Source organism: Panulirus ornatus, chromosome 66 (assembly GCF_036320965.1).
Source record: "Panulirus ornatus isolate Po-2019 chromosome 66, ASM3632096v1, whole genome shotgun sequence".
In the NCBI taxonomy this organism is placed as follows: Eukaryota; Metazoa; Arthropoda; class Malacostraca; order Decapoda; family Palinuridae; genus Panulirus; species Panulirus ornatus.
Window position 1 is genome coordinate 24,051,080 of NC_092289.1, and position 12,644 is coordinate 24,063,723.

General features: G+C 42.0%; 1 protein-coding gene across 1 annotated transcript in view; it reads left to right on the plus strand.

Annotated features, from left to right (window-relative positions):
* The window catches only part of LOC139746699 (inactive tyrosine-protein kinase 7-like), a 114,841-nt gene that overhangs the window by 78,771 nt on the left and 23,426 nt on the right, over positions 1-12,644 (plus strand). Inside the window, 7 exon segments of the mRNA XM_071658151.1 lie at positions 3,890-4,016; positions 4,736-4,941; positions 6,105-6,249; positions 9,907-10,040; positions 10,550-10,698; positions 10,700-10,847; positions 11,732-11,862. Coding sequence (XP_071514252.1) covers positions 3,890-4,016; positions 4,736-4,941; positions 6,105-6,249; positions 9,907-10,040; positions 10,550-10,698; positions 10,700-10,847; positions 11,732-11,862 — 1,040 coding nt within the window.

The window sequence follows — 12,644 nt, forward strand, 5'->3', positions numbered from 1 at the left end:
GTCTTATTGTTACATATAGCTATATAATTATGTATTTACTTAGTTAAATGAGGGTTAATGTTATGTTAGTGAGTAGGGAGGGGCGGTAAGTGAGGAGGGCAGGGTAGTTGGTGTAGGTAAGACGACTGAAGGCGACGTACCATCTCCACCCTCCTGTGGACAAGCTGAGCTCTACCACCACTAATGGTAACCGAACACTTCATTGAAAAGACGTGGCAAATGTTCGGAAGGTCTGGAGGTTCTGGGTGTGAGGATCAGGAGGGAAAGGGTTTTGTAGGATGGCTTTCGGTCGATAAGGCTGCAACTGAGAGAGAGAGAGAGAGAGAGAGAGAGAGAGAGAGAGAGAGAGAGAGAGAGAGAGAGAGAGAGAGAGAGAGAGAGAGAGTAAGGGTGGAGATGATATGAAATGGCGGACGTAAGGGAATGAGTTTCCGGAAATAATGGTAAAGGTGTTCATTGAGGTGTATAACCCCACACGTCATCCTGTCCAGAATGGATACGGAAGCACAATATACTGTATATATATATATATATATATATATATATATATATATATATGGACATGCGTCTGGTTGTTTATCTGCATGTTGACTTATCCCACTTAAAGCTATTCTTCAGAAAAAAGTTACAGAAGTTTGTTGATAGATGTCAGAGAACGATGGAGAATACGAGTGTGTTCTGAAAAATTATATTTGTCAGGATGTAGATAGTGTATACCTAGGGTTAAGAAAAGCGATACAAGGTAAAAGACAGTGAGTGTGAGTCAAAGGACAGGGTACAAGGTAAAAGACAGTGAGTGTGAGTCAAAGGACAGGGTCACCAGAAAAAATAAAGTGAGCCTGGGTACAAGATAAGGGTCACCAGGAAAGTCCACATTGTACATCCGGATGGGAATCGTAATTTGTGTTTGTGGGGGACGGCAGTAGACTTAGGGTGCTCGTAACGATTTGATTTGGTACGTAGTGAGAGCACACCATACCCAGCGTCACTAACCTGGTGGGTGTGTGGCGAGGATAAAAAGGTACGTTATCTGTAAATTGATAAAAGCTTGTGCTACCACAATTAGATCAAGTCGTTTCATCTCTAGCCTTTGAGTATTTTGTCAACCTCAAAGGTTTTGTTAAAGATATCTTGATTAGGTTAATTGATGATAAAAGATTTTTACTCTAAACTAACGCTTAGTAATTAAGAGTAAAGAAATAGATGACTGAATTGATTGGGAAGAGTAACGATTGGTAACCTGTGGTCCAGGATTACGTTTTGTTCATTAACCAAGGCGTTCCTTCACAAACGTTTATTTCCATAGGAGTTAATTCTGGTTTCTACTAATTCTTATATGCGGGTAGTTGATTTTCACACTCCTGATATGCCCAGTGATGGCTTCTTACTGCCTCATTCCGGCCACGTCTGGGTATTCCGCAGGACACAAAATATCGTTCGACTAGGCTGAGCAATGTGACCAGCAACAATATTCACATAACGTGTGTACGTGACATCAGCCCTAGTTTTTTATGTACATAACGTGTTTTCATTTGACATGTCGACACGGAAGAATTCATGGCGTTTCGAGCAGCTAAAAATATACGCAGGCAAGAGATTGACGAGCGCAACAAGAATGGAAAAGTTAATACCGTGTATTTATTGCGGGACAGCAGCACCAGTTAGAGCGAGCGGTTTTGGATATCCATAAATGTAAAAAGATTGTTCATGAAAAACAGAAAAGAATTTTCATTTCCACTAATCTGCGCGTCCTTCATTAGTGACTCGGTTAGACTTTGCATTAGAAATGAAGAATGAAGAAGACAATAGTGGTGATTATGCTAAAAACAGAGCGAGTGCAACAGGGTGTCAAGCTGCCAGTGGTCGCCATGGGCAGACCAGTCACAGTCCTTTATTTGCCAGACAAACAAACCATTGCGTTTTTGGCTACAGAATAATTCAGTGTTTGTTATTGGCTAGATGGAGTAGTGTGGTGAGGCGTAGTGGTGTAGTAGGAATTGTGTGCACTATAAGCTGTACTGGAGGGCTGTGCTAGACTGGAGGAGTACCTTCCTACCTACCTACTAGTACTTACGACGAGGTTCTGTCATGATGTAAGGATGGCGTGGAGAGAATAGTTTTAATCATTTATTTTCCGGACATATGTACGTTCACGTATTCCTGTGCTCTATCTGTAAGTGGTAACGCTACGATGGAGAGGTCATCTTCGACGAGGCTGTATCATCGTCTACGGATGGAAAGGAAGATCTTCCCGTCCCAAAGGAACCCACTTTACCCTTCTTCCGTGTGGAATGCAGCCTCGAAGATGCAGAAGCCCCATAATAGGGGAGCTAGAGTTGTATAACTAGGTAACTAGATAACTAGCCATATTGGGTTAAGCCACACACACACACTTCATAAAGTTCTATGAAATTAAGGATTTACGAAGTAAGAGCGTATGACTAAGTGGCTCTCAAAGCGTCAATGGCCCTTGACAAGATACAGAGGCACTCAAGTGTGCTCTGAGTGTCTTATTGCTAAATGCAGCGTGAGGGCCTCGAAAGATGTTGGGGAATGACCCGAGTAAAAGCCTTCGCCTTGTATGATTACATCGATCGCCTGTTTGTTGACGCTGCCTTTAGTTATGTAACATTTGTATTAGTATTTGTTTTATGTGTTAAGGTTTTTCTTATCGAATTTCAACAACTTAAACATACTACATGACAGTTTTATTGATGTTTCTTGGTAACTGGGTCTAGATAACTTTATCCATCTTAGCTTGATTGAACAAATCGATGCTTCCTCTCTTAAAGTCTTGATTTTCGTTATAATTCCAAGTGACCAATCACGGCAGATGGTATTCAATCTGCTCCATTATGAGTATTATCATTATTATTATTATAATTATTATTATCATTATTTTTGGTTTTTAATTATTTGCTCCTCATTATTATTCTTATTTTCTCGTCCTTTCTGGTCTTTTCTGTTTAAAGGAGGCTTAACTGAACCTGGTCACCAGCACTACTTCTCTGAACTAAAAACCCCATACTCAGATCACATCCACACACACGTATGTTAAAAAATTTTAGATTTTTCGGAATCTTTTTGTCTTAAAGAAAAATGTTTCAGATCAAACGTAATGTTTGAGAGTCTTGAACAGTGGGAGTGCAAACAGGTATAAATCCGAGGGTTTGTACTGAAAGTGGCTTGACGCGCTTATCTCGTCTGGTTCTCGGAGAATTAGTTCTGTATGACTGTATGATGCTGTGTAAGGATATAATACATTGCTTCATGATGTAAACTGCTCTGTTTGAGTTTTCTATATTTTTGGTGTATGTAAACACAATGTAATTTTATTTCGAGCTTATACTCACACTGTGTGTTCAGTAAATGTATGAAATACAACTGATATTGTGACGCTGTTTTTGGTATTTCAGGAGTGTGTAGTGTTGCATGAATATAAAGTGTTGCATTGGTCTATATGGTTATGTAACAAGGGTTTTCTGAATATATGTGACAGTAATAGTGAAGTATGTTATACAGCAAGGATGACGACGGCTAAGTTTGTGGCAGGAGTTGGCCAGGTGTCTTGTGAGTATTAAACATATAAAGTTTTACAGAATCATACAATATTCAGTATCATACAGTGTTACAGGGTCACACAGCGCTACAGGATCATACATTAAAGGATTATATAGTATCACAGAATCATACAGTACAGTATCACAGGACCATGCAGTACAGTATCACAAGACCATACAGTACAGTATTACAGGACCATACAGTACAGTTTACAGGACCATAAAGTACAGTATTACGGGACCATACAGTACAGTATTACAGGACCATATAGTGTGGGTGGAATGATGATGTTTCAAGCTAACTCGTGAGTAACATGCGTTCGTTGCAGGGGTTGGTGAGGAGTCACGAGTGGTGCTGGCGGACCCTAAGGACCTGGCCATGGTGAGGCCCGGCAGCTCCCTCAAGCTGCGCTGCCGCGTGGACGGTGGACCCGAGCTGTACTACAGCTGGCGCAGGTACTGGCCGACCCAGCCCGCCCTCACCACCTATAACAGGATATAGTACATACAGACCTTCTCGAGGTCTCTAACTCGCCTTCCTGAAGTCTCTAAACTCACCTTACCAGGGTCTCTAAACTTCTCCCGACTCTTTATGTGGTTTCAAACATCTGTTCTCTTTTCCTTTCAGCTCTTGAACTTTGTGTGTTTTCAGGAGCGTCTTTGTCAACATGTGACGTGTTAAAGGTGTTTACACAGTTTCTGCGTTCTGCTGATAACCTTCATTAACCTGCCTGTTGTTCCTTTCATTTAGATATCGTATCTTTCTTGGAACCATAAGTATTTTGTGTTGTATAGCTTGCATTTCTTGATGGAATGTCTCAAATTGCAATTATCTAGACGAAATTTTGAGTTCTCTATCTTTGTGTTGGAAATAATTTAGTCTTCATTGTTTCAGACATGCTGCTTGTTATCAATCATTTTTTTAGAATATGAAATATTTTTCTTGGGGGCTCTATGGTTGGTTTTATCATCTCGACTTTTGAGCTGTCCGGGCACATTTCCTTTCTGTACGATTCTAGTATTGTTACAGGCTTAAAGCCATTGCTGTTTCAACAATGTAGGCTTTCTACAGATATCAGCTAAAAATCTTTATGCAGCAGGAGGTCGAATACTGGTGATATGCCTGAGGTTGCGAGTGTAGCTAGGAGTGACTCTAGTACCCTTCCACCACGCAGGAACGGGGACCAGGTCACGGGGTTGCCGGGGGTGAGCGTGTCGCGACGGAGACTCACTATCAACACTTTCGACGCTGCCACCCACAACGGGGTCTATACCTGCGCCTCCACCATCTACAAGCACAGCAGCGCCCTCCAGGACTCCGTGCGACCCGCCTACCTCATCACTACCATCACACACTCGCCCTTCATCCTCGCCATACAAGGTAAGTGGAAGTGTAGGTTCCCAGCCTCCCCCTCACAAGTGAGTTGGACACATCTCTAGTCTAATAACGTCCAGAACCACTGTATGTGACATCAGCCGTCGCTGAAGTGATCGGTGTTACAGTGCTTGCAACAACAGCCGACACCGATGTGGTCGGGGTTGCTGTATGTGTGACGACATCCGACACCGGTACAGTCAGCGTTACAGGAGATTAATCGGGGTTGCGTGACTCCTGATGGACAGTGTTTCTGTAGCTCTGGACCAAAATGTTATTTTCTGCCAGGTTCACAGAGGGGAAACATTATATATATGGTAATAGAAATGAAAAACGATAGTGTATATCATTTTTTTAAGTACATATGTCAGTAGTCAGAAGTAATGGATGTGTTGTTTATACACATGTTATTTAATTTTTTTCATGGAATTAAACACTGCGGATATATATATATATATATATATATATATATATATATATATATATATATATATATATATATATATATATATATATATATATATATTATCCCTGGGGATAGGGGAGAAAGAATACTTCCCACGTATTCCCTGCGTGTTGTAGAAGGCAACTAAAAGGGGAGGGAGCGAGTGGCTGGAAATCCTCCCCTCTCGATTTTTTTTTTTTTTTAATTTTCCAAAAGAAGGAACAGAGAAGAGGGCCAGGTGAGGATATTCCCTCAAAGGCCCAGTCCTGTTCTTAACGCTACCTCGCTAACGCGGGAAATGGCGAATAGTATGAAAGGAAAGAAGAAATATCCAGCCTGCTACCCATAAATGTTAAGATATTACACATTTGTCTCTGGACACCTTTACGAACGCCCCTGGCTGTATTAGACATGTTGGGCCGCAGGATGCCGTCACAAACAGCCTGACTGCTTAATGAAACGACTAGCTGTTAAGGTAGTGATGACTTTTGAAACAGGGAGGTGGAAGAATGGTTATCCTATTTCATGACCACAATCAGCATATGTATCCATTTCTATATGGTCATATTTAGTTCACGTTTCACTGTAATCCACATTTCACTTCATTGTTCCTCAGATACGATTGTAGATATACAGGTAGATTGTTCCACCGACAGTGGGTAGAGATACGGGTAAGGTCTTCCCCAGGTATACGGGCTGTGATACAGGTAGTTTCTTCCCCAAGACACTGGGGTGCCGAGTGTGAGTGTAGTGCCGGCGCCGCTGGTGGTAGGACCCGGGCACCGCGCTGCCCTCCATTGCCGCTACGAGAAGGGCACAGCCACCCACTGGTACCTCCGCGACGCTGGACCCCTCACTAACAACTCCAGGTATGTGTTGCTACCTGGTTGAATCTCTCTCTCTCTCTCTCTCTCTCTCTCTCTCTCTCTCTCTCTCTCTCTCTCTCTCTCTCTCTCTCTCTCTCTCTCTCTCTCCTTAATACTTAAGTCGTATCAAATGAATCTTCCTGAGCGCAGTGACCACAATTGCGGCAGTGGTTCCCGCAATTACTGTGGCCGCAGTTATGTCATTTTTTTTTATAAAATGGTTGTATCTCCTGATTGCTGACCATATTAATGATATAAATGAGACAGCGGGAAGATAACTCTGATCTAATTACAAATATGTTGGGACAGAAGCCGTGGTAAGTCTGTTTAACCACATCTGGAAAACCTGTAAAACCCTCAGAAACGCTGTGGATAACCAACAACCTTCCATAATTCTGAAGTAAGCATACGCAAGACAATCCGTTTGTCTAGTAATGCAGCCTCGACGGCACGTCCTCGCCTTGGGGCCTGGCAGCGGTGGTGACTGTGTACCACGTCAGGAATGTGAAATAATGTCTTAGAACACTGATATGCTCAGGGGTACAGCAGCGGAAGGTGTGAGGAGGATGTACGGTTCAAACCAATGAAACGTTGAAACATTGTTAAGATTCTGAGTTTTTGGCAATATCTCCTTAACATATTTTTATATCGGGATTCTTCATTTTGGTAGCCTCTGACAAGTGAGAAAGTATTTCCTTCCTAACAACGGAACATTTTTATGAATTTCGAGAATCAGCTTTGGAGAGAAGCTTCGTGACGTGAGCGTGTAAGTGGCTGGACCACAAAGCGATGGCAACAAAAAATGTTGCTAACAGATTGGCAAACTTGGTGCCGGGAGGAAGACCGAGTAATTACCAAGTTTCTTCACAAGTTGCGGAAATATTTGCTGGACGCCTGATTAGTCTGGGTTTTGAAAGAGTTTTTCCTACGTGTCTGACCTTTTCTTACTGTGATTGTGCTTTTGCCTTGTTATTCATGGATATGTTTACATGAAAACACGGAAAGAAAGGACAGCCAAAGAACTGTCAAATCTACAGAACTGTAATTGTTTTGCTTTATTTTTGACAATTCAATATGTAGCGAGCCACAGTATTCCATTGCTTCCCACATCTGCCGTCCGTTGCACCTTGCGTTATCTCCGGCAGTGTGAGTAGCGTCCCCAGGAAACCTACAGACCACTGGTACTCTTTTCTCTGGTCAGAGCGCGACCATTACAGGTATAGCCGGTATTCACTCACATTAAAGTATAATATTTGTGTAAGAATGAATGTTGCGGGTTCGTTCTTCCTGTCGTATGTGTAGTAATCTTTGTAGAACACCTCAGCAGCGACCAGTCTGCATTGTTACACAGTAATTACCAGACTCCGGGTGTTGAACTTTTCTGTACCTTCTGAAGAGGCATTGGCAACCTGAGCCTGTGGCCTCTTCCAATGATGAAAGATTGGACTTCTGGTAGGAATATGACGGTGGATCGTAAGATCGTAAAGATGATTGCAAATCATGTATTCAAAGTAAAGAGAGAAAGTTTTTCCTATCACTGCTAAACATTGGAACTATTTGCTTTTTAATGTACAGTGTTTCATTAGCAGCTGTGATCTGTCTTTTTTGTCAGCTTTTTAATTTCTTGAAAATCTTTTAGATTAAACTAATGATTTTTTCTTTTCTCTGGTCAGAGCGCGACCATTACAGGTATAGCCGGTATTCACTCACATTAAAGTATAATATTTGTGTAAGAATGAATGTTGCGGGTTCGTTCTTCCTGTCGTATGTGTAGTAATCTTTGTAGAACACCTCAGCAGCGACCAGTCTGCATTGTTACACAGTAATTACCAGACTCCGGGTGTTGAACTTTTCTGTACCTTCTGAAGAGGCATTGGCAACCTGAGCCTGTGGCCTCTTCCAATGATGAAAGATTGGACTTCTGGTAGGAATATGACGGTGGATCGTAAGATCGTAAAGATGATTGCAAATCATGTATTCAAAGTAAAGAGAGAAAGTTTTTCCTATCACTGCTAAACATTGGAACTATTTGCTTTTTAATGTACAGTGTTTCATTAGCAGCTGTGATCTGTCTTTTTTGTCAGCTTTTTAATTTCTTGAAAATCTTTTAGATTAAACTAATGATTTTTTCTTTCTCTTTTCCGCTTTCGTGAAATTCTTTACTTATATTTGTATCGAGAGTTTTGATTTCATCTTTGAAATGTATCGATGTATGATTTGGCGTTAATCTTATTATAATAAATACAATTAACGATTGGTAATGGGCTTTTGTTGTGATCACCGTTATATTAGGATGATGCCATTCTATGATACTTTGTGAGAAGTTATCGCCAGCAATACTGTAATACCCGTCTGTAGGGTTACCACTCGTATCTTCACTTTACGTAAACTTCAACACCTTAAAGGATATAGAAATTATCTCAAGACTCCAGTTGGGAAACTAAACACCGTCACATGGGGACGAGGATGACAGAGCTCACGAATAATCATGACAGATGACTCGACCTTCAAACAGGACAACAAAAAGAACGAAGACATCTCTGTCTGCCGTACTTACACCAGCCACACTAGTAGCGTCAGCTTGTGTGCCGACATTCTTTTAAAAGCTGCCGAAATTGCTGTGTAAAAAAAAAAAAAAAAAAAAAAAATAAGGGGCATCCACAACCCGCAGTGGATTTGCCAAAAAAGAGACAAAGAAAATGTTTAAGGGTCTTGGTTGAGTGTATACCAAGAAATTATCTCCCGTTGGATTGATAGACGTAGAACTGTACAGCGTGACGCTGCTGAGGCAAAGACGCTACAAGAACTGTATGACAATGTGCACATCTGGGGACCGAAATTATCCAAAACTCCTCCTTTGCTAGAAACATTAAGGACCAGTCAGTGTAAAGAGAGAAAGGCTCTCTAAATAAACATGTAAAAAAATGCCTCAAACAGCCTGATGCAAGAAGCAGCAGCAAGACTTGGTCCCACACCCATCTGTGGAGCCAGAAACCACACTCCAGAATCGACTTGTGGTAATCTAAAAAAAAAATATTATTTTTACATCAAGTTATGACCAAAGTTCCGTTGACAAAATGCTAAAGTTGCCCAACTAAGAATTAGAGTACGTCATGATAATTAATGATGTTCATTTATCTTGTCATTAAGTGTTTTTGTATGATTATAGTTAATTATACAATTAAATGATTACTTGTAATTACGCTTTCACATTCCTAGCAGTTTGTCTTGGTTAAATCCTGGAGGTTCTTTTCAGTAGTGTTGGTGTCGAATTAAGTCTGTTATTTGCCAGACCCTCAACTGTTGTGCCTTGTAAACTGCAGGTAACCTGTTCTCCTCAGCTTTCATGCTCTGTAGAGTGTTAGAGAAGTGCTTATCACTTGGCTACCTTTAAGCTATCAGTGATAGTGACACCTATCAGTCCATTTTAGTAATCAAGGCCAGTTTTACTACCTAAACAGCCTCGAATTTTTGGTAATCCAGCCCCTCTTTCTTCCTAAACTACCTTCAGCTTGTGGTAACCCAGTCCCTCTTTCAACCTAAACTACCTTCAACTTTTGGTAACCCAGTCTTCTTTCAACCTAAACTGCCTTCATCTTGTAACCATGGCACTCAAACTGCCTATAACGTTTGTGGTAACCCCTCCCTTGCTTCCCACAGACACCAGGTTCTGGAGAACGGGACGTTGGTAGTGACAGCCGCCAGCCTGGCCGACGAGGGAGTGTATAAGTGTGTGGGCGAACACCCTCACCGCGCCCACCCTGCCACCTACGCCGCCTCCCTCAGTCTCGCCTGTACGTACCCTACCTTAGTCTCCCCTACGCCAGTAACCAGACTGCCCGCCCATTTATGTCTCCCTTACAGAATTCACCCCACGCCGTGTTGTGTCTGTCCCACCTGTTTGTCTGTCCTACATTAACCACCCCCAGAGCCCCACCGTTTAGGTCTGGCCACACAACACATAATTCAGATGTGTTGGATGTTGAATGAGCTGAACCTTGTTTGTAATACATAATAGTTCATAGTTCGTAATAATTTTTCTACATTTTCAGCTTGATGTAATGATATAGGACAAAATGATTTGATGTAAGCAGAACTGTCTGCAATCCATTCTATGAACTTTAATCGTGTTAGTAATTCACTTTTATTATGTTAAGAAATTATATCATTAGTGGAGATCCAATTAAAGTGTAACATTTTGCTTAATCAATCTCACTTCATTGTTATTAAACTCATTGTTTTGATAAACTGAAATATCCGACATAAGTTTTGAGTTGATGTTATAACTTCGTGCGGCTGTCAGACCTGGATGGGTACACAGCGCCCTCCCTGGAGCCAAGCCCCAACGTGCAGAACATGCACGTTGTGGGCGTGGGTGGAAGGCTGCGAGTCACCTGCCTACCCTCCGCTGGCCTTCCACGCCCGCAGGTGCGCTGGTTGACGCCGCAGCAGCCCCCGACCACAAGAGGCTCCCCCCATAAGAGTGGAGGGCGCGACGCTTTTGCTCGAGGACGCTACTTATGATCACGCCGGCAACTACACCTGTCTCGTCTCCAACTTAGCCGGCAACGCCTCCGTCCACCTGTTGCTGGTAGTGACAGGTGAGTGGTAGGGCAGTAGTGGTTGTGTTGGTGGTGGTACGTTTGTGTTTGAATAGAACTCCCAAAGTGCTGGTGGTGTGATGTTTGTGGTGGAGTGGTTAGGGATAACTGAATGACCCGTTAATTTTAGGGCATTGTTTGGGAATGTTGATGGTGAAAGAGTAAAGGAAGGGTGAGTGTTGAAGGTGAAGGAGTGGAAGGTGAGCGCTGGAAGTGTGGTTGGTAGTAGAGCAATGCTACTTCGCTTGTTTACGTACCTGGACCTAATAAATCTTCTAACCTCTGGGTCAGATTGTAGTTTGATTTAGAGAGTGCTGTGTTGTAATGATCGAGTGGGAGTATTTCAGCCTAATGATAGGCTTGGAAAGCAATTAGACTTAATTATTTTGTGAAGTGTATGAAGGATCAATTGTTCTACAGAACCCTGACTCTTGCTTGCTTTAAGAAAATTCTTTAGTGAACATTCATGAAAAGGTGTATTGTTAGTTTTGCATTCAGTATATTTAAATTATTTGCACAGATGTAACAGTTACTTGATTATATTTTTCTAAAGTCCTTCATACACCTATACCTCTATGCTTGGAATCTGTAGTATCAGAACATTATATATGCGTGCATGCACTCCGAGTTTTTTTTAAATCTATTTGACCAGTTGTCTGTCAAAATCCATAGACAATGGCCTTAGAGTCGTGTGAACACATCATAAGCAATTTTTAACTAATTGAATTAAACCTTTTGTGCTCATGTGAGGCTGTTCTGGGCAGCATCAGAGTGCAAAACATTTCTCCCAGTATTAACTTTGGTTCTAATTGTATATTTAAGTTAGGAAAGTATCTACAAGATACAAGAATATCTCAGACTATAGCTCATCTTTGTGGGCACAGGCAAGCCCGAGGCACACCTAGTGACGGGGGCAGTGTCGGTGCTGGAGGAGGAGACTGCCCGCCTTGAGTGTCGGTTTGACGCCTCACCCAGACCCTTCACCAACATCACCTGGACCCACAACAACCGCCCGGTATTGGACACCCTTGCCATGATGACCTTCACACTGCACCTCTTATAGGTCATAGATCAATTTTCTGACAGATCACCTTACTGTAGGTCACTTTCCTCAGTTCACCTAACCATAGGTCACTGTCCTCAGTTCACCTCACAAAGGCCACTTTCCTCTCAGTACACCTTACCATGAATCATGCGTCATGCTACGCCTATTCAAAAGTGATTTTCCTCTCAACACAGAGCAGAGCGTTTAGTTGGTACTCTCTAGGCTCTCATGGCTGCTCTGTTTTTTATGGTCTACCGAAATCAACCGGCATTATGTTGTAGTTCTTTTGTTCGTCATAAACTAGAACAACCTACTGCCTGCAGTGCTTACCAGAGAACACTGTTGGAGCTATAAAACACAACTACGCTCTGGTCTCAGAAAACCATCATAATTGATTCATGGGTTGGTGTTACACTCTGTGTTATAGTGTAATTGTCTCCACTGAAAACGACGTAAGTCTACGGACATTAACACTCTTGTTTCAATAACTTAGATGATTGTGTTGATGTCTTTCTGATAGGGTTGAGAGATGACAAGGTGTATGTTTATGTATGTGCTTGTGTACCTGTCTATATGTTTCTATGATTGCCACTTGGTGCATAAAGCGATGGAGCTCTATGTCTGAGGGGCTCTTATCATTTAACTCACCGTTTCTCTCATACAGGATTTTGAACTTCACTAAGTTCTCCACCATCACTCCCTCATCGCTTATGTTCTGCTGGTCCAGTGTTCTATTACTTTAATCATCTCAA